Here is a 25,815-nt window from a genome sequence, read left to right on the forward strand (position 1 = left end):
AGAACGAGGAACAGGGACAGCAACAGCAGACCCAAACAAGAAACTTACAACCAGGTAAACAAGAAAACGGAGCACTTAGGCGGGCACCCAGTATCCCCTACGGACTACAAGAAAAGGAATTACCAGTAGGTATTAAGGAAGTCATTCCGAGTTGATCGAAATTTAGCACAGCTATGATCATCTTCCTTGACATACGGGGGTACGCCCAGCACAGGGCTATCCCACCCCGCATGTCAGTCCGGCCCCCCCTTCCCCCGCAGAAGTGCAAAGGCATCGCACAGCGGCGATGCCTTTGCACTTCAAGAGTAGCTCCTGGCCAGCGCAGCTTAAGCGTGCTGGCCGGGGGCTACTCATCGCTCCCCGGCCCGCAGCGGCTGCGTGTGACGTCACGCAGAGACTGCGGCCGACCCCCCATTCGGTTGGCCACGCCTGCATTGGTCGGACCGCTCCCACGAAACGGTGGCCAAACGCCGCCATTCCGCCCCCTCCCACTCAGCAATCGCCTCTGCCTGTCAATCAGGCAGAGGCGATCGCATCCCTGCTACGGCCTTCGGTCGTCTGGCAAGCGCCGGCGCCGCATGCGCAGTTGGGACCCGTTCGCTCTGCTGCACAAAAATGCAGCGAGCAAACGGGTCAGAATGACCCCCTAAATTCCTATTTTCTTTAACGTCCTAGGGGATACTGGAAAACGTAGTTACCTTGGGGAAGTTCCAAAGCTCCCAGAATGGGTGGGAGGGTGCTAAGACCCCTGCAAAACCGCCTGACCAAACTGAAGGTCATCACCGGCCAAGGTATCGAACCTATAGAACTTCACAAACGTGTTCGAACCAGACCAAGAAGCAGCCTGGCACAACTGTAAGGCCTAGACGCCCCAGGCAGCCGCCCAGGAAGAACCTTGTGGAGTGGGCCTGAATAGAAGTCGGCAAAGGCAATGCCGCAGAAGATTAGGCCTGTTGAATCGGCAACCTGAGCCATCGAGCAATGAACTGCATAGAAGCAGGACATTCAATATTGGTAGTGCCATAAAGGACTAAAAGCGAGTCAGGCTTCCTGTGACGAGCTGTTTTCTTGACGTAAATCCTCAAAGCCCTAACCACGTCCAAGGACTTTGTAGCAACCGATGTGTCAGACAGTACTGGAACCACTATCGGTTGATTAATGTGAAAAGCCGAGACCACTTTCATCAAAAACTGTGGGCAAGTCCTGAGCTCCGCCCTATCCGCATGAAAAATCAAATAAGGGCTCTTTTACAGGATAAGGCCCCCAATTTTGACATGTGCCTCGCCGAGGCCCAGGCCAGTAACAGTAACAGTCTTCCAAGTAAGATATGTCAAGTCCACCCTGTGTAGAGTTTCAAACCAGTCCGACTGCTGAAAGGTCAGAATCACATTGAAATCCCACGGAGCCGTGGGAGGGACAAAGGGCGGTTGGATGCGAAGAACACCCTTCAGGAACGTTAGTACTTCCAGAAATACAGCCAGCTGTTTCTGGAAGAAGATGGAGAGATGAGATCTGAACCTTGATGGAGCCCAAGCGTACGCCCATATCCACGCCTGCTTACAGGAAGAGCAGAAAATGGGCAAGATGAAAATTCACAGTAGAATATTTTCTACCCTCACACCAAGAAACGTTTCTACCATATTTTAAATGCCCGCCGCCCCCGGAGACTCTGTCACCTTCACCGCAGCCGCTCTCCGGACTTCACAGGAGAGGCGCACGCTGCGCTCTCTTCCCCTTCCGTCCCTCATACAGGAGGAGCAGCACCGGCTGTAGTAGAAGAAGCCAGCAAGGGTTAGCACTGTGTGGGGCACTGTATCGGACACTGTGCGGGTAGGGGGGGGTCATTTTATCTGGTGCTGTGGGGGGGCATTTTAAATGGCACTGCGGGGGGAATTGTATCTGGCACTGGTGGGGCATTGTATTTGGCACTGCTGGGGGGCATTATTTGGGTATCTGGCACTGCTGAGGGGCATTATTTGTGTATCTGGCACTACGCTGGGGGACATTACTTGTAGTTGTGAGGCCACACCCACTTTCACAGGAACGCACGCGCATTGGGGGGAGGGGGTAGCTCCTTCAGAGGTTTTATTTTCCGAAAAGTAGCTCACACCCCAATTAAGGTTGGATACCACTGGTATAGACTATACAGAGGAAATGGGTCTAGACTGCACACCCTAGTGGTTGTAACGAAAGGTGCTATCTGCTGAGATTTTATGGTAATACAGGGGAAGAAATGGGTGCAGATGCACTATACAATCATTACTGTAAATTACAATATATAATATATAATATAATAAGAGGTTGTTAGCATACAATTGGCCAATGATATGGGCTTGCTTACCGCGTCGACCACCTATGCTTCTCCTATACTTTATTACACCTCACGATTTTCCACTAGTGTGATGCCTTTGGGGGGTTCATGGCTGGGCTGATTTGGGGGTGCCCTGCGTCCCAGTGTGAACCCCAAAGTGTTAGGGACTTGCTCGATAGAGGTGACCTCGACGCGGTGGACCGGCCGGCAATGAACCTGCCATACTGGTTTTCCTCGTAGGAGTCCACCATCTTTCCCAGTAGGCGGATGCGAAGGTTTAACAGAGAAGTCTGAGCCCCGAGCGAACCATTTTCTGGATTGTCAATACCTTGTCCATGGGGAGGAACACCTTCTGAGACACTGTGTCCAGTATCATTCCCAGGAACTGAATCCTTTGTGACGGTTCCAGGTGAGATTTCTGGAAATTGAGGCTCCAACCATGATCCGTAAGAAGGCGGGTAGCCAAGTCGATGCTGTTCAGCAGACACTTCCTGGACACCACCTTTATCAGGAGATCGTCCAAGTAGGGAACTATGTTGACTCCCAACTTTTGTGAATACCCTAGGGGCTGTGGAGAGACCAAATGGTAAGGCCTGAAACTGGAAGTGGTGGTCCAGTACAGCGAATCTTAAACTTGATGAGGGGGCCATATCGGGATGTGTAGATACGCATCCTTGACATCCAGGGACACCAAGAAGTCCCTTTCCTCTTGAACACACATACGGGTTCAGAAAATTTGAGGTTCAATGGCGGCTGTACCGAACCGTCCGGTTTCGGTACCATTGGTAGCCCGGTAATATGAGTACCCTCATCCAGGGGTCCAGGCAAGAATACGCACAGACATGGCTGAATTTTTTGTAGTCCAGCACCCACCTGAAAGTCCCCCTGCAGCTGGGGCCAACCATCACACGGAGGGCTTAGTGAAGGAAGATCCGGAGGTCTGGTCCAGAGATCCAGCAGCCGCCATTTTCCAGGATTTACCTCTATTACCTCTAGCCACATTTGAGGCACCCCTGGCCCTGCCTCTAACCTTGCCATGCAAAAGGACTGTAGAGAGGGACCAGGTTAGGGACGTCAAGCCTGAGGAGCAGCAGATGGCAGATAGGTAGACTTACCTGCCCCTGCTGGAGAAATCCACTAGTTTACTTCTTCCCCAAACAAGGAATCTCCTGTAAAAGGAATATTTTCCACACCTTTCATGGAATCAGCATCCGCTGTGCTGATACCGCTATAGCCATGGAACGGGCATAAATGAGGCCTATCTCCTTGATTGCCACACACATGGAGTAAGCAGCATCTTGGATATGTTACAGTAGGGTCAGGATTTCTCCCTGAGGTATAGTGTTAAACCCCTCAATTACATTATCATTTGACCTTGCATGTGATCCAACCACAAGCAATGGTGGGCATTTGTGCGGCATCTAATGCAGTGTAAATGCATTAGAGAGTAGTCTCAAGTTTACGGTCAGCTGGGTCATTTAGGGAGACAGCCCCAGGGACAGGTAGTACAAGCTAACGTGACAGCCTGGACACTGAGGGGTCCACAATCGGAGGGTTTTCCATACCTTCCTATCCACAGGGGAAACGGGAAGGAATTCAGTAACCGCTTTGGGGTTTGACATTTTTTTGTCAGGATAAACCCTAGTTTGTACAATAAAGCCACTCTTCCTCAGCTGCAGCCTCCTTGTCCGTATATTGAGGACTTCCCTAATGGAGTATATTAGGGCATCTACACCGGGAGACAAGTACTGTCAGCAGTGTCTGCTTTCACTTGACCCTCTTCCATATCTGGCATGTCATTTTCATAGCAGATTGGAGTACATGTGGGAGTGTGTGTTTATGGGAGACCAGCAGGGGGCTTGAGAAGCCAGTCTGTGGTCAACAGCTCTAGAAAAAGAAAAAATCATCCACAGATCTTTAGAATCAGTCTTTTTTTTGCTGGCAATTGCCAATTCAGAATTAATATTGGTTATAAGCCCCTTAACAGAGTTATATATAGATAACAATTATACTAATAATTATACTAATATAATGGTTAAAAATCAGGCACACTAAATCAATTAATAATTAGTTGGTCACTTAATAATAGCAATTTTAGTTCAAGCAGCTCCTATATGAGTACTCTGCAGCACTTACCAAAACACAAAAGAAGAAAAGTACAAAATAGCACAAGGGAGCGTTTCAATAAAAAGTATTTGTCTAAGACAGTGGCTCTCAAACTCGGTCCTCAGAACCCCACACAGTGCATGTTTTGCAGGTAACCCAGCAAGTGCACAGGTGTATTAATTTCTCACTGACACATTTTAAAAGGTCCACAGGTACAGCTAATTATTTCACTTGTGATTCTGTGAGGAGACCTGCAAAACATGCACTGTGTGGGGTCCTGAGGACCGAGTTTGAGAACCTGTGGTCTAAGACAATTTATTTAAACACATACATTTCTGATTGATAAAATGGATGAGATGTAATAAAATATCAGCAATATATAAGAACAATGAAACACACTGATGGTCACCACTGTAATATGTTTGTCCTTAATACCACATAATGTAGTTATAACGTCCACATATATATATATATAGATGAAAAACTGCTGGAGTTCCAATAATGGATGTTTAAGCACAATTCAAGTACTCCAAGCATGGTTAGCTGGGTTAAAATAGATCAGTGCTTGTGCACAGGGTGCTGAGAATGCGATGCACAGCTGGATGTAAGCCCGGCAGGCTCACGGAGCGGGCGCTTTGCTACCACCTCCCCACCGCCTATATTTAGCTCACCCCTGGATCTTGCAGGTCTCGGCGCGGCCAGCGCTCTGTGGGTTGATCCGATGACTCAGGTGGGAGCGGCGGTCATTGTGATTTCCACGGGGAGGGAGGGCGCAGGTCCGGACTGAAGGCTGTAGTGAGTAATAGCTGGGAACCACAAGCATGTGTGTGGTCAGGACAGCATAAAAGCAGTGGATCCCTTTACGCGTTTCTCCTTTATCGCAGTATGCACGGTTTCATCAGAAGGTAGTCCAGTGTGTTCAACCATCCATATTTAAAGTATAAGTGACATGTATGGAGAGCACCTCTAGGTAATTTCAAACATATTATATTCAGGTGAATATGGATTACTCATACTCTGCATAACATACATAAAGGTAAGTATATAATCAAATGGCAACAATATTCTTTAGCTCAAGATGTCAACACTAAATAACAAAACCATAGCAGACAATTGTTACAAAGTTTCTAAAGGGTTTAAACACAGTCAGTTGTAGTAGCACGAAATAAAGAGGGACATAAGTGAATATTTTAGCTAGAAAACTAGCAAGTTTAAAATACAGATATAGCCTGAGATACTTGTGGTGAGAGCTGATAGCTCAGTGGTCTGATGCCTTATAACCACTCAGGCAGACTAGGGTTTGAAACCCACTATGAATTTTAATTTTATTTTAATTTGGGTTTTTGTTTTTTTTTATATTTAATTTGGATTATAATTTACACCAGAAGCAAATTACTCCAACCATTGTGTCTCCGGTGATGGGGAAACTTTGTGTTGCATGAGGGACACACAGCCTTTCTGCCAGACATTCTGATACAGCAGAACCCACATACAGTATAAGTGAAATAACACAGTGCTGTGAAATAACACCCAGAATATAAGTGAAATAGCACAGTGCAGTGAAATAGCACAGAAACCCCAGACAGCTGAACAGAGTGGAATAGAGAGGGATGAGACCAGTACACAATGCCACATAGTCAGAGCAGTGCTCTGCTGGGCATAAACCAGAGCCTGCGATAAGGCAGCCAGTTTCTTATACTGTATAATTGTATGTTTCTGCCTTTCTATAATCCCCCTGGTATCATATATAGTGAATGTAACAGGGTTTGTTGGGGAGCAGTGTGCTGCCTGTAGTTAGGAGCCGCTAGAAATGGTGCCTCTGAGGCGCTGGCACCTCTTACTGGGAAGCGCCGCTCCCATAGTGGCACGCGGTCCCTATATGAATGTTTATACTGGCATTTTACCTTTTTATGGCTAAAACAGGGTTAAGACCCCTTTTAGAGTTAGCACCAGTGTGGGTGTCCGCAGCGGCCTTATGCCGCAACTTGTAACCGGGGAGCCGCTAACCGGGACCCTGGTGTTAGTGCTCACCGTACCACGTCTTTTTCAGCATCTATTAGGGCTGGCGGCATGCTGCTGCCATGTGTGCACACTCTGGGGGCATGTGAAACAGCGACTCAGGAGCTTAATGTCCTGTCAGCGGGAATACAAACCATTAACCCTATAGGAGGTTGGTTTGGTCTTCCCCCTAAGTCCCACGACGCAGGAAGACTGGTTGCCAGCCAGTGCTGCCTGAAAATTCCTGTAACAAACTAAATAAAAAGTTTTGAAGAAAACCCGGGTAGAGGTGCAGTGTAAACGGGTTACCCGAGTTATCTGACCTGGGACCTGTTTACAGCATGTTAAAAGCCCATACCTTCCTGACTGCAGTGTCCTGCGGGCGGTTGGGAGGAACAGAGCATGCCGTCATGGCTGCTGTCTGTCCTTCTATGCAGACAGCAGTGCTGGTCGGGACAGTGTGTGCTGGAGGCTGGGTGCAGACCAGCAGCTTCCAGAGTGCTGGGCTTGCCCCCATCCTGATGGTGGGCAGCATCGCCTTGGAGGCTTGGCATAACGGGACCGAGGCTATGCCCAGAGGGTCCCGATCTGCCGGATTTCCCGGCGCTTGGAGATGACGTCATCTCCAAGCACCGGCCAGAAGACACTGCACCCGGGTATTCCCGGGTAGGCACTGTTGTGGAAAAGGGGTCCGTCTCGGGTCTGACCTGGCTTGGAACCGTGTTCCAAATCCCGGGTCAGACCCTAGACTTCTAGTGGAAAAGGGGTATTAGTGGAAGCACTGTATACCTGGTAGAATCAAAAGTTCAGATTAATGGGGGGGGGGGAAAGTACAACAATCAAAAAGCTGCTAATCATACACATTGTGCATACAGTACCTCACCCATCCATTTTCTGAGGAAGATGACTGGACTTGCTAGCAGTTCCTCATGGGAGTTAGCAATGCTTTCTAGGTTACTGCTACTTGCATAAAGTTTCAGCGCTTCCTTTCTCTCTCTAGCAATCAATTCTACTAAAAAATCCTGTAGAAAGAAGTAAAACAATATGAAAATCACTTTGTTCTTAAAAAAGGAAACATTTTTGATAAACCGGGCAATTAGCAGACATTCAAACAATATTTACAATTAAAATAAAATTACAAATACCAATTTTGAGTTTTGGCAATCAAACTATGTTTTATAATCTATTCCATTATAATGAATTGCATAGATTTTATTTTTGATGTAGTTTGTGTATACACTTAGACATGCAAAACCATTCAATATAAGCCGTCACTCCTCAATCTACACAAACCAGAAATATCCAGATATGGACAAAACCTCCCCTATGGTCACGCTGCTTATTTTTTGTGCTACGTATATTTCTTCACCTTTTAAGAAGTATTTTTATTCAAAAAGGAATCATTATTAGTATTTAACCTTAATGACAGCATGCCTTAAATATAATTATATGGTGCTGGGTGCGGTGCCCCAACAGAACAGATTACTACAAAAGTACAGTCATTTCTATTCCTTAACTGTGTGCTCTCATGAAAAAAAAAAAAATAGGTCTTACATATAAAAATTTTGGCCATATTATATTGTAAAAAATGATGAGACTGCACACACAGGCATCCCCCTTGTACCGGGCCCTGAGTTGTTAAAGAACCTGACCCCTTAGGAATCTGGGGAGTACAGTTTATGTATCCCCACCCTGCCTATGTCACTGCAGTATTTGGCAGAGCAAAGGCAAAAAAGGTAAGCGAGAAGACCGTACGTGCGGTCATGAAGTTGTGCAGCTGGATCAAAAAGGAGCCAAGTTTTGGCTAGGCTGGAGACACAGGGGTCTGGCATAGGTTGGGGGGCTCGAGATTAAGTGACAGAGGGAAGATAGAGCTGAAGACATAAGCTGGGGGAGACACAGGGGATGTGCTGGAGAACACAGACTGATGGGGCTGACACACAGGAGGGATAAGGTTGAGAAACATGGGGGGTGAGGCCGAGAGACACTGGAGGTTGTTGAGGCTAAGAGACAAAAGGGTGGATGAGGCTAAGAGACACAAAGGAGATAAGCCAATGGCTGGTGATGGTGAGACATAATGCAAAGAGACACAGGGATGTGCTGGCGAGACAGGTGAAGATGTGAAGCTGGAGAGCCCCAGGGGGGATGTGCTAATAACCAACTGTGCTGTATCTACTGGTGAGCGGTGAGTGATGGGGTCCTCAATTAACAAAAAGATGCAGGGTTCAAGATATCAGTTTATGGACCTTCTTGTACACACTTGATATTTTTTCACAGACCATATGCCCTGTTGAATTACAATTTATTCTCCCTTCCATAGTTCTCTGAAGTTTTAAAAAAAGAAGATTTTGCAACACTGCTGCTGTGTCACACAGCCCCAGAAGTCAGAGAGGTCATGGGTCAAAGCACAACTCTCCTGACACAGAGCCACCACTAATAAAAAGCCAGGCTGCCCATACTGTTAAAATACAATACTCCAGTATCTAGTCCTAGACTTCTAATGTGTATGCACTGCAGAAAGGAGCAGACACACTACTGTTCTCTCTTGGTTTATGGTCAAACCGTCAAATGCGCCTTCCATGTCCATCTCATCAGTAGAAAAAAGCATGAGTGTGCCTCAGTTTTAGAGGCCTATAGTCATGTTATTGTAGTTTCTGTGTAAACCCATTTGAGGTTCGTGAATAGGGGCTGTTCCACCAAAAGTGGGACATTTGGGAGGTATGGTTTATGATATAATGGACATTCTCTTTACTACAGACATGGCTGTAGTTATAGTGGGTGTAAATCTTCTGGCTAATTGTATTCTTCCTTTATTATTTTAATTTCTGTCACAAATGAAGACATCTTAAGGGGGAAATCCAATTAGCCGCAGAGTTTACATCATGGCTACTTACCTGTACTAGCCGATACAGATGGGAGTTGACGATCACACCATTTAAGATCAAGGATAATTCATAAGGTCAGAATTTCCTCCTACTTTCATCTCACACTCACAGCGACAATATCAAAGAGAATAAAATATCAATGTGTAGTAAACCGTAGTGAACACCCTGGATGTGTTTAAAAATAGGGGGTGTTCAATTAGGGGATTCACTTCCGGGTTGGCTTCAGGACAGCCCGAACCATTGACTGGATGGAAGGAAAACTCTCTGAGATTCTGTGTCCAGTATTATTCCCAGAAAAGGAAGCCTCTGCATCGGTTCCAGGTGAGATTTTGGTAAATTCAGAATCTACCCATGATCCAGGAGTAGTCTGGTTGAGCGGCCAATGCTGTCTAACAAGCACTCCCTGGACGGTGCCTTTATCAGAAGATCGTCTAGGTACGGAATTATGTTCACTCACTGTTTGCAGAGTAGAAACATCATCTCTGCCATCACTTTGGTGAACACTCTCGGTGCCATGGAGAGACCAAATGGCAGGGCCTGGAACTGGTAGTGACAGTTCTGTAAGGCGTCCTGTAAAGTTATACTTACCTATTGCGAAACTGGTAAGCCTGATTTGAAGAATCTGTGAGGTGGGAGCTCCTGAAACTCCAGTCTATAGCCTTGGGAAATAAGATCTATGACCCAGGGATCCTGTCCAGAACCTGTCCAGATGTGACTGAAAAATTTTAGTAGGGCTCCCACCTGCCAGTCTTCCAGGCATCGCAGTCCACCGTCATGCTGAAGGCTTTGAGGAAGCAGAGCTTGAGCTCTGTTCCTGCAAAGCAGCGGTTGGCTTCCACCAGAAAATGTGCAGAGTCCTGTATATGTTGCAGGAGTAAAATAATCTCCCCCCTTAGGCAAGGTATCTAAACCATCAATTAGGTTACCCAAACATTTGGAAATGGCTTTAGTAATCCACCCACATGCTATAGTGGGTCTCTGGGCCACCCCAGCAGCTGTATACAAGGATTTGAGTGTAGTCTCAATTCTACGATCAGCCGTGTCTTTTAGGGAGGCTGCACCTGGGACAGGCAATACAATTTTTTGTAACAGCCTGGATACTGATGCATTCACTATCGGTGGATTTTCCCATTTTTTCCTATCCTCAGGAGGAAAAGGAAAAGATGATAGCAACCTTTTAGGGATTTGAAATTTCCTATCAGGATTATTTATTTATTAACAGTTTCTTATATAGCACAGCATATTCCGTTGCGCTTTACAATTAGAACAACAGTAATAGAACAAAACTGGGTAAAAACAGACAGAAATAGAGGTAGGAAGGCCCTGCTCGCAAGCTAACAATCTATAGGGAAATAGGCAGTGATACACAAGGATAGATGCTACCTATTGCATAATGGTTAACCAGATTGCTAGGTTCTTAATGGGTTGTATGATATGATCACCCCGCAATGTTGGGCAAGTGTCAGGAGGGTGTGAGAGTAAAGAAAGACAAGATATGTGATGTTATGTGTGCTGTACAGAGAGGACGTAATTAGATAGGGAAGAACTGACGGTTATGTGGGTGGGTCTGGAATTTGATAGGCTTGTCGGAAGAGGTGAGTTTTCAGGGAACGTTTAAAGGTTTGGAGACTAGAGGCGAATCTTATTGTGCGTGGGAGGGCATTCCACAGAAGCCCGGATAAAATCCTGTAATTTTGAGTGTGAACAAGTAATGGGTGTGGATGAGAGATGCAGATCTTGTGCAGAGCGGAGAGGTCGGGTAGCGAGATATTTTGAGATGAGTGAAGAGATGTATGTGCAGTTTGGTTAATAGCCTTGTATGTCAGTAAAAGTATTTTATATTTAATACGGTAGAATACTGGTAACCAATGGAGGGACTGATAAAACAGATCTGTGGACGATGAACGTCTAAGCGAGGGAATTGAGCAGGTCACTTGCTGTGGAAGAGCATACCATTTCATTTCAGATCTTATCAATCTTGTCCTTGAAATAGGAAGCAAGATTTGCGCACTGACAGTGGCTGGTGGGTTGGACGAGGGAAGGACAAGAAGTGATTTAAATGTATTAAAAAGTCGCTTGGGGTTAGAGGCTTGAGCAGAGATGAGAGATTGAAAATATGTTTGTTTGGCAGTGTCCAGAGCATTACGATAAGAGTGGTACATGGTCTTATATGTTTATATGTTAGAAAGTCACTTGAACTACGATATTTACACCACTGGCGTTCTACTTTACGTGAGAATTTTTGTAGGTGTCTAGTGTATTTAGAGTGCCATGGTTGACATCTAAGTCTACGTGGAGTGTGATGGGTAGCTGGAGCCACTTCATCAAGTGCTGTTTCTTGAGTTTGGTGTGACACAGCAGTCTCAGGAGAGGTGAATGTAGAAATTGGTGAGAGCAGTGGTTGCAGTGAGGTATATAGTTGTTGAAAATGAATAGCGTTTATATTTCTGCAGGTTAGCTGCGGCTTGGTACACTTCAGGGACATTGAGTTTGAAGTAATGGAGGAGAGCATGCAGGTGATAAGGTTGTGATCTGAGAGAGGGAAAGGAGTGTTAGTGAGTTCAGAAACAGAGCATAGTCTGGTGAATACAAGATCAAGGCAGTGGCCCTCCTGTTGAGTAGGGGAGTCAGTCCATTGGGAGAAGCCAAGAGAGGTTAGAGAGAGTAGTTTAGAGGCATGGGGAGATTGTGGAGTGTCAGTAGAGATATTGAAATCACCCATAATGATGGTGGAGATGTCAGAGGATAGAACGTGAGGGAGCCAAGCAGAAAACTCTTCCCGAAACTTTTTGGGTTGCCCAGGTGGGCAATAGCTGCAACACGCAGAGAGAAAGGGGTGAAAATCCTAATAGAGTGTACTTCAAATGATGTAAATGCGAGTGAGGGAACAGGTGGTAAAATTATGTGTGCATAAGATTTGGACAGTAATATTACAACCCCACCTCCTTTACAGTTAGCAGGCCAGGGTATGTGTGTGAAGTGGAGGATACCATGTGACAGTGCTGCAGGGGAGGCAGTGTCTGATTGTGTGAGCCATGTTCTGTTATAACTAGCACATTGAGTTTTTTTGCTATGAAAAGGTCATGAATAGATGTTAATTTGTTGCAGACAGAGCGTGCATTCCATAAAGCACATTTTAGTGACTTGGAGGGAGATGGGAGACATGTGATGTTGATAAGGTTTGTTGGATTTATATTCCATGGTAAATCAGCTGAATGTGACCATGGCATGTGGATGGGACCTGGATTTGGGGATATGTCACCAGCTAGTAGAAGCAGAAGAAGAGAGATAGGTATAGCTGGGGAAGGTGTGTGATAGTTTCTTATGGTGACAGGTTCTTCAAACAGGGTATTTAGTTCCTTTGACACAGGAAAAGTGGCTGAGGATTTCTTTTTCTTTTAAAATAAGATTCCTCAGTCTCCTCTGTCACCTTATCAGGGATATGCAGAAATTCTCTGATAGCCTCTATGAGAGCCTCTATTCACTGTGACAGAGTAGCCTCCCCCACCTCTGAGTCCACCTCCCCCTTCTCCATGTCTGACCCTTCATCATCAGAGTCAGACTGCAGGATATGGGCCAAAGTCAACGATTGTCTTAAGTATTGCATCTCTTTCTCATTGCGAGACAATTTAGTAGAAATATTGGAAATCATTCCCTTAATGTTATCCAGCCAAGCTGGCTCTGCCCCGCTAGCCTGGGAAGGTACACTGCACTGAGTACACAGTAGTGAACCCCCTGGAGATGAGGAACACTGTGCCTTACGTGAAACACACTCTTTGTCTGACATACTGTGACAGTGACAGCACACACAGGAAGAGATTAAATGCACAATTAACCCACAAAGAGCCCTACCAGGGAGACACAGAGATAGTATGGAGCCAGCGCACAGCACCGCTAATGCCAAACTTAGCCGGGTCGCAGACTAAGTATCCAGATTGGGGACTTAGTGTACTAATAATCGCTCCCCCCCTGCTATGACCCCCTGGTACCGCTGAGGTAATCTGGAGTCTCTCCTGCGGAGCTGCGCATCGCTGTCAGTCAGCGTCTGTGTCCACTGCAGAGGGAAAATGGCGCTGGTGAGCTGCTGGACATGCTCATAGTGAAGCCCCGCCCCTTCAATGGCACGCGGTCTTCCTACTCTTTTTTTATACTGGCTGAGGTAAATGGAGTCAGCCCCCTTTTAAGTCTGTAATGTCAGTCCAGGTACTGTGCACACATATAATGTACTGAGACTCAGTTCACCCCCCCAGAAGCTGTGCGTCTGCACTGTGTACCGAGTCTTGAGACCCAGCTGCCCCATGTAGAAGCCGTGCGTCTCCATACCCTCATGCCGCCATAATGGACAGTGACCCGCTAACCGGGACGCCGGCTTAGTACTCACCACTCTTCTTTCTTCTGGCTCTGTTAGGGGATATGCAGAAATTCTCTGATAGCCTCTATGAGAGCCTGTACGCTCGCCGTGGTGGGGCTTACGAATAGTATTGTCTGTGACCACTTGTTTGGTGGCGGATGCATTGCTCTCCTATGCTGTTGTTTTGTTGTGACCCATGAAGAAGATCAGAAGTCTATTCTCCGTCCATATCCTTTCTTGTTGGTAAGACCTGTCTCTTTCCTGAAGGGGTACTCGCTCCGTGTCAACCCAAAATTCAAAAGAGAAGAGGTATAGTGAAGTACGATTTTTTTTAGTCCAAAAACAAATAAAATCTTAAAATGCGGATGATAATACAAAGAAATTCACCACTAATCAGGCAGAGAAGCATACCACATTTATAAGGGTATCATTTCATGCCCACCCAAACAAGCATAGTCATGTCACACGGGTACCTCCCGGGATTCTTTGGTGCCGTGTTCGTCTCTGGACCTGCAGTGTACAATCCATAACCTGGTCTGCCGCAGTCTTCCCTATCAGCTCACCAACACGTTTCTGCTTCCCCAGGAGCCTTTATCAATGTGTATGGTGGACCAAAGCTGGTCTGGGTATTTATACCCACTAGAGTGATCTGATTGGTCTAGACTGCCAGCAACCTGATAGACAATTTAAAAATGATTTTAGACAGAGAAACAACTTTTCAATATAGATATATGCTTGGTTTAGTGCAATACTTCTTGCTCAACAAGCTACACATATTTTATAAATGCTGAAAACAACTTAAAATATTCACATGCAGCGTGCGTTCCAGCTCCCTGGAATGCATGTTACTTCTCGTTTCCGCCCCGGCTCTTTCATCGTGGCGGAAGTACCCGAAAATGCGTTATTGGAATGCATGTTCCTTCCGCGTTCCACCACTGTACTGAACAATTCGCATGCGTCCAGCCCACCTCCGGGACCTCACAATAACATTTTTTTTTTAAATACAGTGATACGGTATGAGGACCCTATTGCCGTGGATTGAAATTCTTCTGTTTTACTGTTTTGTGAAGTATGATGTCTACACATATTACATAATCCACACCTGTGGAAACCCACAGTTTTTACTCTTCCTGATTTTTTGGGGGCCAATTAAGCTTTTTACTAGCTTCTGCTTTAAATTGGGGGCCTTCCTATAAATAAATTTACGTTTAGGAGGTTAAATGGTTTTTAAAATAGAGTCTCTAATTAACAAGTGCCAATGTCTGTTCACTATCTTCTCTACATCTTTATATTGGCTGTTATACGATGTAATAAATGGTAAAATCATATCCTCATTCTTATTTTTAATATTGTATTTTAAAAGGTATTTTCTTTCTACCTCTGCCATTTATTCAATGTATTTATCCACTACCATCCCATCATATCCTTTTGCTATAAATTTTCGTTTCAAATCATTTGACTGTTTCTTAAAAACTTCAATATTGGTACAATTATGTCTCATTCTCCTAATTTGACCTTTAGGTACATTTTTTTATCCAATTAGGATGGTGATTACTTTTAGTGGAGATATAAGAGTTGCTGTCCGTGGGTTTAAAAAAAAGACTTTGTTTTCAACAAACCTTCTTCTATATAAAGTGCAACATCTAAAAAATGGATTTCTGTCCGACTCGTAGTGAACGTAAAAAATATATAAAAATCCTTAATGTTCAACACAGTGCAAAAGGAATCCAAAAACTCTTCATCACCTTCCCATCTAAAAATAATATTGTCAATAAATATATACCAAAGTTTAATATTCCTTAAAAAGGGATTGTCTTCCGACCAGATCTTATCATCTTCCCATAAGCCCATAAAAAGGTGCGCATACGCTGGGGCAAACCGTGTGCCCATGGCTGTACTCTTCTTTTGTTGGTAAAACCTTCCATTACACACAAAAAAAATATTATTTAAAATAAATTTAATAGTCTCTAAAAGGAATAATCTTTTATTTTCTCCAATTGTGCTCTTTTGAAGATGGTATTCTGTGGCTTGCATCCCTTTTTCATGATCAATAATGGTGTATAAGCTGCTAACATTCGCAGTTCCTAGAATGAAATCGGCTGCCATTTGACTCCCTCTAGTTTTTGAAGAATGTCCCTGTGTCTTTAATATATGATCAAAATTTCAGAACCTCCGGTTGAGATGATAATCAGGCCCGGCGCTACCCGCTCAGCAAAGGGATGCAGAGCAGGTATGCATCAGGGTAGGAGAGGCACTCTCCCTGCTTTGCATCCCTGCTGCTGCGCCTGGGCCCCCTGCTGCTGCTGCTGACGGCTGCTGTGCCTTTCACAGTGTTTGACAGGCAGCGGCGCCGGCAGCATGAAGCCTCCCCTTAACTCCCTGGCTAACAGTAGTCCAGTCAGTGTCTGTGTGTGTCCAGCGACGCCTACCCAGAAAAGGGGTGGGGCTTACAGATGCTGAGGGGCGGAGCTACATGGGACCATGGCCATGCTGCAGAGGAAGTCAGAAGGCAGAATACAGATCCAGCCAGCCAGATGGTGAGTTGAGGGGGAGTGAGTGAGAAAGTGTGTGTGTGTGTGTGTGTGTGTGTGTGTGTGTGTGTGTGTGTGTGTGTGTGTATTTGTACTGTATGTGTAATGTATGTACTGTATGTGTGTGTATGTATATGTGGTGTATGTGTGACTGTGCAGCATAATGTGTGTAAGCGGCACTGGTACAGGGGGGCATTGTGTGTGTAAGCATCACTGGTAGAGAGGGCGTTACGTGTGTAAGCTACACTGGTACAGGGGGTGTTACGTGTGTAAGCGACACTGGTACAGGGGGCGTTACGTGTGTAAGAGGCACTGGTACAGGGAGCGTTACGTGTGTAAGCGACACTGGCACAGGGGGGCGTTACGTGTGTAAGCGGCACTGGTACAGGGGGCATTACCTGTGTAAGCGGCACTGGTACAGGGGGCGTTACCTGTGTAAGCGGCACTGGTACAGGGGGTGTTGCGTGTGTAAGCGCCACTGGAACAGGGGGCGTTGCGTGTGTAAGCGGCACTGGTACAGGGGGCATTACGTGTGTAAGCGGCACTGGTACAGGGGGCGTTACGTGTGTAAGCGGCACTGGTACAGGGGGCGTTGCGTGTATAAGCGGCACTGGTACAGGGGGCGTTGCATGTGTAAGTGTCACTGAAGCAGGGGGCGTTACGTATGTAAGCATCATTGTTGCAGGGGGTGTTACGTGTGTAAGCATCACTGCTGCAGTGTAGGTTACGTGTGTAAGTACCACTACTACAGGGGCCATTGTGTATATGTGGAACTACAACAGGGGGCGTTACGTGTGTAAGCGACACTACTACAGGGAGCATTATGTGTAAAAGCATTATGTGCGCTGTACCTTTATAAAGTATGGGAGGGCACAAATTTATAGTATGAAGGGGGGCGCCGAACACCCTAGCACCGGTCCTGATGATAATCCACAAAATGGGACAAATTAGATGTAAGTGAATTCGTACCCACCTCAGTTGGCCTTCCTGGAGGTTCTTCTAGATTTTTGTGGATTTTTGGCAAGACATAGAACACTGGAAGATTGGGATCCTTTACATTAATATAACTTTCTTCCTTCTCAGTTATGGTTTCTTCGTTCTTATATTTTAAAGTTAAATTCCTCAGCTCTTTCTCAATCCTTTCAGGCGGGTTACTTCTTAAAATGATATAGGTTTCTTTATCATCGAGTTGTTTCGTGATTTCATTCTCATATTTTTCAGTATCCATAATTACCACTCCTCCCCCCTTATCGGCGGCTTTTATCACTATGTTTTTATTCTCACTCAGGGATTTGGTAGCTTCCCTCTCTTTTTTGGACAGATTTTGATTCTTATACCATTTGGGAGTAATTTCCTCCAAATCAGTCATAACCGCTCTGCTAAAACTTTCAATAAAACATCCATGACTGAAAGTGGGATTAAAAGTAGATTTGGGTCGGAACTGATCCCTATTTAAAGTGCTTTCACATTTCTGACTTATAAAATATTTCTAGGTATAGTAGGTTTCGAATTTATTTAGATTGTTATCCCGGGCAAATTTTCAACCTTTTTCTAATATTTTCGTTTCTTCTTTTGACAGAATATGTTTGCTCAAGTTGAATATCTTGGTTTTGTCCGTCTCTATCTCAGCATTGTCCATAATATCACAGTTTTTCTTACTGTTTCCTTTACCCAGAGGTTCCCAAACTGTGTGCAGTGGCTCCCTGGGGCGCCTCGGGACACTTGCAGGGGTGCCCTGGGTTGGTGGTCCAGGACCAATTCAAATTGTTCATGGTCAATATATTAGGCAAAACCAGTGCTGGTGGCTGCCAGTAATAAAATATGTGGCCAAACAGAAGCAAATCTTGTCCCTCACCACACAACTGACCCTAAGGATGACATATAAACGCGATCTACTAAACGTAATATTTATTTCTAAATTTCTCAATAAAAATTTTTTGGCCTAGGGGTGCCGTGAAAAAAATTCTGATATTCTAGGGCGCTGTGATTCAAAAAAGTTTGGAAACCACTGCTTTACCCGTTTCCCCCCCCCCCTTTTTTTTTGCTTCTTTTAAAAACTAATATCTTCTGCGTCGTCTCCCACTCTGCCCTAAAAAAATCTTCATTATTGAAAGCTCCAAATCTATTTCTACTGTTTAGTGGATGGTAGTTTTCCTCTTATTTATTCCTGTTCCATTCATCCTTCCCAAAGAACCTATTATTTGTCCTATAAGGTCTCTCTCTCCTTTGTCCTCCTTCATTTGGTCTCCTTCAATTGTTAGAGACATTTCTCTCTCTCTTGAATACTCCTTTCTCCTATTTCTCTGATATAATAAAAGAATAAATAGAAGGGATCAATTGTATCTCCTACATTCCTCTTGGTGATTAGAAGTTCTTCTTGGTGTTGGACTAGGCAAACAGTCACAGGGTGTTTCCTCTCTCTGTTCTCCATTCTCACTTTCACAATCTTCTGAGTCTTTATTCATCTTATCCTCCCTTTCTATTTTATCTCTACTATATTTTTTCTATTTTCTTAGAATAACTTCCTTTTTTTTTCTTACTACTCTGGTCTCCATTTTTCTTTCTAAATCACCATATTCTTTCATATCTCTAAAAGGTGCCAAATAATTTGTAAACTTATCTACTTGCCTCTCTAGCTGTTCTAGATTTTTCCTTCTTTCTTGTACAATAAGTTCCATTAAAGCCACTGAGCAGTCATCTAATATTTTATCCCATTTCTCCACTATCTTCACTAAAAAGAAATCACCAAATCACCATCCTAACTGGATAAAAAATGTACCTAAAGGTCAAATTAGGAGAATGAGGCGTATTTGTACCGATATTGAAGTTTTAAAGAAAGTCGAATGATTTGAAATAAAAAATTATAGCAAAAGGATATGATGGGATGGTAGTCGATAAATATATTGAAGATATGGCAGAGGTAGAAAGAAAAGACCTTTTAAAATACAATATTAAAAATAAGAATGTGGATATGATTTTACAGTTTATTACATCATATAGCAACCAATATAAAGATGTAGAGAAGATAGTGAACAGACATTGGCACTTGTTAAGTAGAGACCCTATTTAAAAAAAACATTTTATCTCCTAAACCTAAATTTATTTATACAAAGGCCCCCAACTTAAAGCAGAAGCTAGTAAAAAGCTCGATTGGCCCAAAAAAATCAGGAAGAGTAAAAGCTGTGGGTTTACACAGGTGTGGATTATGTAATATGTGTAGACATCATACTTCACAAAATAGTAAAACAGAAGAATTTCAATCCATGGCAACAGGGACCACCTACCGTATCACTGATTTTATCACTTGCAACACAAAGAATTGTGTGGATCTCGTAGAGTGTTGCTGTGGATTGCAATACATAGGTTGAACATCACATCATAAAGAAGGGATACCAAAAGCATTCTGTATCCAACCATTTTAAAGAAATACATAACAGCAATTGTACGGCTCTAAAAAGTGTTGTGGGGATTAAAGCTGTACAAAGTAATTGGAGGAAGAGGAATATTGAAGAAGTTGTAGCTCAAACAGAAATGAGGTGGATATATGATATGGGAACTTTGGCTCCAAGAGCACTGAACTTGGAATTTGAGTTAAAATGGTTTCTATAAATTCACTATCTTTTAATTAATACCAGTCTTTTAAAAATGTAATTTAATATCATGTATGGATTATGCCCTGTCGGGTGGGGAGTGAGTTAATAGATCAGAATTATGCGGAATTATGTATTTTTATGAATGTACACTTTTTATATATTTATAATTTTATGGTGCCATGCAGATGTATGGAGGCTGTTTTATTCATGTGTTTTTAAAAAAAACCAAGATGTTAATGTGAGGTTCCCGGAGGTGGGCTGGACGTATGCTAATCGTTCAGTACAGTGGTGGAACGCGGAAGGAACATGCGTTCCAATAACGCACTTCCAGGTACTTCTGCCACGATGAGAGAGCGGGACGGAAACAAGAAGTAACATGCGTTCCAGGGAGCTGGAACGCACGCTGCATGTGAATATTTTAAGTTTTCAGCATTTATAAAATGTGTAGCTTGTTGAGCAAGAAGTATTGCACTAAACCAAGCATATATCTATATTGAAAAGTTGTTTCCCTGTCTAAAATAAGATTTTACTCACCGGTAAATCTATTTCTCGTAGTCCGTAGTGGATGCTGGGAACTCCGTACGGACCATGGGGAATAGCGGCTCCGCAGGAGACTGGGCACAACTAAAGAAAGATTTAGGACTACCTGGTGTGCACTGGCTCCTCCCACTATGACCCTCCTCCAGACCTCAGTTAGGATACTGTGCCCGGAAGAGCTGACACAATAAGGAAGGATTTTGAATCCCGGGTAAGACTCATACCAGCCACGCCAATCACACCGTATAACTCGTGATGCTATACCCAGTTAACAGTATGAATAACAACTGAGCCTCACCAACAGATGGCTCATAACAATAACCCTTTAGTTAAGCAATAACTATATACAAGTTTTGCAGACAATCCGCACTTGGGATGGGCGCCCAGCATCCACTACGGACTACAAGAAATAGATTTACCGGTGAGTAAAATCTTATTTTCTCTGACGTCCTAGTGGATGCTGGGAACTCCGTAAGGACCATGGGGATTATACCAAAGCTCCCAAACGGGCGGGAGAGTGCGGATGACTCTGCAGCCCCGAATGAGCAAACTCAAGGTCCTCCTTAGCCAGGGTATCAAACTTGTAGAATCTTGCAAAACTGTTTGAAACCGACCAAGTAGCAGCTCGGCAAAGTTGTAAAGCCGAGACCCCTCGGGCAACCGCCCAAGAAGAGCCCACTTTCCTCGTGGAATGGGCCTTTACAGATTTAGGATGCGGCAGTCCAGCCGCAGAATGTGCAAGTTGAATCGTGCTACAGATCCAGCGAGCAATAGTCTGCTTAGAAGCAGGAGCACCCAGCTTGTTGGGTGCATACAGGATAAATAGCGAGTCAGTTTTTCTGACTCCAGCCGTCCTGGAAACATATATTTTCAGGGCCCTGACTACGTCCAGCAACTTGGAGTCCTCCAAGTCCCGAGTAGCCGCAGGCACCACAATAGGTTGGTTCACATGAAAAGCTGATACCACCTTAGGAAGGAATTGGGAACGCGTCCTCAATTCTGCCCTATCCACATGAAAAATCAGATAAGAGCTTTTGCATGACAAAGCAGCCAATTCTGATACACGCCTGGCCGACGCCAAGGCCAACAGCATGACCACTTTCCACATGAGGTATTTTAGCTCCACGGTTTTAAGTGGCTCAAACCAATGCGACTTCAGGAAATCCAACACCACGTTGAGATCCCACGGTGCCACTGGAGGCACAAACGGGGGCTGAATATGCAGCACTCCCTTAACAAAAATCTGAACTTAAGGCAGTGAAGCCAGTTCTTTTTGGAAGAAAATGGACAGAGCCGAAATCTGGACCTTAATGGAACCCAATTTTAGGCCCATAGACACTCCTGACTGTAGGAAGTGCAGAAAACGACCCAGTTGAAATTCCTCCGTTGGGGCCTTTCTGGCCTCACACCAAGCAACATATTTTCGCCAAATACGGTGATAATGTGTTACGGTCACATCTTTCCTCGCCTTAATCAGCGTAGGAATGACTTCCTCCAGAATGCCTATTTCCTTTAGGATCCGGTGTTCAACCGCCATGCCGTCAAACGCAGCCGCGGTAAGTCTTGGAACAGACAGGGTCCCTGCTGCAGCAGGTCCTGTCTGAGCGGCAGAGGCCATGGGTCCTCTGAGATCATTTCTTGAAGGTCTGGGTACCAAGATCTTCTTGGCCAATCCGGAACCACGAGTATAGTTCGTACTCCTCTCTTTCTTATTATTCTCAGTACCTTGGGTATGAGAGGCAGAGGAGGGAACACATACACCGACTGGTACACCCACGGTGTTACCAGAGCGTCCACAGCTATCGCCTGAGGGTCCCTTGACCTGGCGCAATATCTTTTTAGCTTTTTGTTGAGGCGGGACGCCATCATGTCCACCTGTGGCCTTTCCCACTGGTGTACAATCATTTGGAAGACTTCTGGATGAAGTCCCCACTCTCCCGGGTGGAGATCGTGCCTGCTGAGGAAGTCTGCTTCCCAGTTGTCCACTCCCGGAATGAACACTGCTGACAGTGCTAACACGTGATTCTCCACCCAACGGAGAATCCTTGTGGCTTCTGCCATCGCCATCATGCTTCTTGTGCCGCCCTGTCGGTTTACATGGGCGACCACCGTGATGTTGTCTGACTGAATCAGTACCGGCTGGTGTTGAAGCAGGGGCCTTGCCTGACTTAGGGCATTGTAAATGGCCCTTAGTTCCAGAATATTTATGTGTAGGGCAGTCTCCTGACTTGACCATAGTCCTTGGAAATTTCTTTCCTGAGTGAATGCCCCCCAGCCTCGAAGGCTGGCATCCGTGGTCACTAGGACCCAGTCCTGTATGCCGAATCTGTGGCCCTCTAGAAGATGAGCACTCTGCAGCCACCACAGTAGAGACACCTTGGCCCTTTGGGACAAGGTTATCAGCCGATGCATCTGAAGATGCGATCCGGACCACTTGTCCAGCAGATCCCACTGAAAGATTCTTGCATGGAACCTGCCGAATGGAATTGCTTCGTAAGAAGCTACCATCTTTCCCAGGACTCGCATGCAGTGATGCACCGACACCTGTTTTGGTTTTAGGAGGTCTCTTACAAGAGATGACAACTCCCTGGCCTTCTCCTCCGGGAGAAACACTTTTTTCTGTTCTGTGTCCAGAACCATCCCCAGGAACAGTAGACGCGTTGTAGGAACCAGCTGCGACTTCGGGATATTCAGGATCCAGCCGTGCTGTTGTAGCACTGTCTGAGCTAGTGCTACTCCGATCAACAACTGTTCCCTGGACCTTGCCTTTATAAGGAGATCGTCCAAGTACGGGATAATTATGACTCCCTTTTTTCGAAGGAGTATCATCATTTCTGCCATTACCTTGGTAAATACCCTCGGTGCCGTGGACAGACCAAACGGCAACGTCTGGAATTGGTAATGACAGTCCTGTACCACAAATCTGAGGTACTCCTGATGAGGAGGGTAAATGGGGACATGCAGGTAAGCATCCTTGATGTCCAGTGATACCATCTAATCCCCCTCGTCCAGGCTCGCAATAACCGCTCTGAGCGATTCCATTTTGAACTTGAACCTTCTTATGTAAGTGTTCAGTGATTTTAGATTTAAAATGGGTCTCACCGAACCGTCCGGTTTCGGTACCACAAACAACGTGGAATAATAACCCCTTCCCTGTTGCAGGAGGGGTACCTTGATTATCACCTGCTGAGAGTACAGCTTGTGAATTGCCTCCAGCACTGCCTCCCTGTCTAGGGGAGTTGTTGGCAAAGCTGATTTGAGGAAACGGCGAGGGGGAGACGTCTCGAATTCCAGCTTGTAACCCTGAGATACCACTTGTAGAATCCAGGGATCTACCTGTGAGCGAGCCCACTGGTCGCTGAAGTTCCGGAGACGGGCCCCCACCGCACCTGGCTCCGCCTGTGGAGCCCCAGCGTCATGCGGTGGACTTAGAGGAAGCGGGAGAGGGCTTTTGCTCCTGGGAACTGGCTGTATGGTGCAGCTTTTTCCCCCTGCCTCTGCCTCTGGGCAGAAAGGACGCGCCTTTAACCCGCTTGCCTTTCTGTGGCCGAAAGGACTGTACCTGATAATACGGTGCTTTCTTTGGCTGTGAGGGAACATGGGGTAAAAATGTCGACTTTCCAGCAGTTGCTGTGGAGACAAGGTCCGAGAGACCCTCCCCAAACGATTCCTCACCTTTGTAAGGCAAAACCTCCATGTGCCTTTTAGAATCTGCATCACCTGTCCATTGCCGGGTCCACAATACCCTCCTGGCAGATATGGACATTGCATTTACTCTAGATGCCAGCCGGCAAATATCCCTCTGGGCATCTCTCATATATAAGAGTGCATCCTTAATATGCTCTATGTTTAGCAATATAGTGTCCCTGTCCAGGGTATCAATGTTATCAGACAGGGAATCTGACCACGCGGCTGCAGCACTGCACATCCATGCTGAAGCAATAGCTGGTCGCAGTATAAAACCTGAGTGTGTATACACAGACTTCAGGATAGCCTCCTGCTTTCTATCTGCAGGCTCCTTTAGGGCGGCCGTATCCGGAGACGGTAGTGCCACCTTTTTTGACAAGCGTGTGAGCGCTTTATCCACCCTAGGGGATGTCTCCCAACGTGACCTATCCTCTGGCGGGAAAGGGTACGCCATTAGTAATCTTTAGAAATCACCAGTTTCTTATCGGGGGAAGCCCACGCTTCATCACACACTTCATTCAACTCATCAGATGGGGGAAAAACCACTGGTTGCTTTTTCTCCCCAAACATAATACCCTTTTTTGTGGTACCTGGGTAAAGATCAGAAATGTGCAACACATCTTTCATTGCCGTAATCATGTAACGGATGGCCCTATTGGAATGTACCGTGGTCTCACCGTCGTCGACACTGGAGTCAGTATCCGTGTCAACGTCTGTATCTGCCATCTGCGGTAGCGGGCGTTTTAGGGCCCCCGATGGCTTTTGAGACGCCTGGGCAGGCACGGGCTGAGAAGCCGGCTGTCCCACATCTGTCATGTCGTCAAACCTTTTGTGTAAGGAGTTGACACTGTCACGTACTTCCTTCCACATATCCATCCACTCAGGTGTCGATCCCGCAGGGGGTGACATCACATTTATCGGCCCCTGCTCCGCCTTCACATAAGCCTCCTCATCAAACATGTCGACACAGCCGTACCGACACACCGCACACACACAGGGAATGCTCTGACTGAGGACAGGACCCCACAAAGCCCTTTGGGGAGACAGAGAGAGAGTATGCCAGCACACACCAGAGCGCTATATAATGCCGGGATTTACACTACTCACAGTGATTTCCCTTATAGCTGCTTATTACACAGAATTGCGCCTAAAATTAGTGCCCCCCTTCTCTTTTTTACCCTTATGTAGTATGAAACTGCAGGGGAGAGCCTGGGAGCGATCCTTCCAGCGGAGCTGTGAGAGGAAATGGCGCCAGTGTGCTGAGGGAGATAGCCCCGCCCCTTTTTCAGCAGACTTCTCCCGCTTTTATTAAATTAATGTGGCAGGGGTATTTTACACATATATAGCCTAGTAAGCTATATTATGTGTGTTTGCCACCTGTAAGGTACTCAAATTGCTGCCCAGGGCGCCCCCCCCCAGCGCCCTGCACCCATAGTGACCGGAGTGTGTGGTGTGCAGTGGGAGCAATGGCGCACAGCTGCAGTGCTGTGCGCTACCTTAATGAAGACAGGAGTCTTCAGCCGCCGATTTTGAGGAAGATCTTCTTGCTTCTGGCTCTGCAAGGGGGACGGCGGCGCGGCTCCGGGACCGGACGATCATGGACGGGCCCAGTGTTCGATCCCTCTGGAGCTAATGGTGTCCAGTAGCCTAAGAAGCCCAAGCTAGCTGCAAGCAGGTAGGTTCGCTTCTCTCCCCTAAGTCCCTCGTAGCAGTGAGTCTGTTGCCAGCAGATCTCACTGAAAATAAAAAACCTAAAATATACTTTCTTTTTCTAGGAGCTCAGGAGAGCCCCTAGTGTGCATCCAGCTCAGCCGGG

At 45.7% G+C, this 25,815-nt stretch overlaps 1 protein-coding gene across 3 annotated transcripts in view; it reads right to left on the reverse strand.

The window, feature by feature from the left end:
* LOC135031779 (uncharacterized) overlaps positions 1–25,815 on the reverse strand; it is a 935,328-nt gene that overhangs the window by 531,984 nt on the left and 377,529 nt on the right. For all 3 annotated transcript variants that reach the window (XM_063954034.1, XM_063954035.1, XM_063954033.1), the window contains exon 11: positions 7,294–7,437. In XM_063954034.1, coding sequence (XP_063810104.1) covers positions 7,294–7,437 — 144 coding nt within the window. The remainder of the gene's footprint in view (positions 1–7,293; positions 7,438–25,815) is intronic.

This window comes from Pseudophryne corroboree, chromosome 2 (assembly GCF_028390025.1).
Source record: "Pseudophryne corroboree isolate aPseCor3 chromosome 2, aPseCor3.hap2, whole genome shotgun sequence".
In the NCBI taxonomy this organism is placed as follows: domain Eukaryota; kingdom Metazoa; phylum Chordata; class Amphibia; order Anura; family Myobatrachidae; genus Pseudophryne; species Pseudophryne corroboree.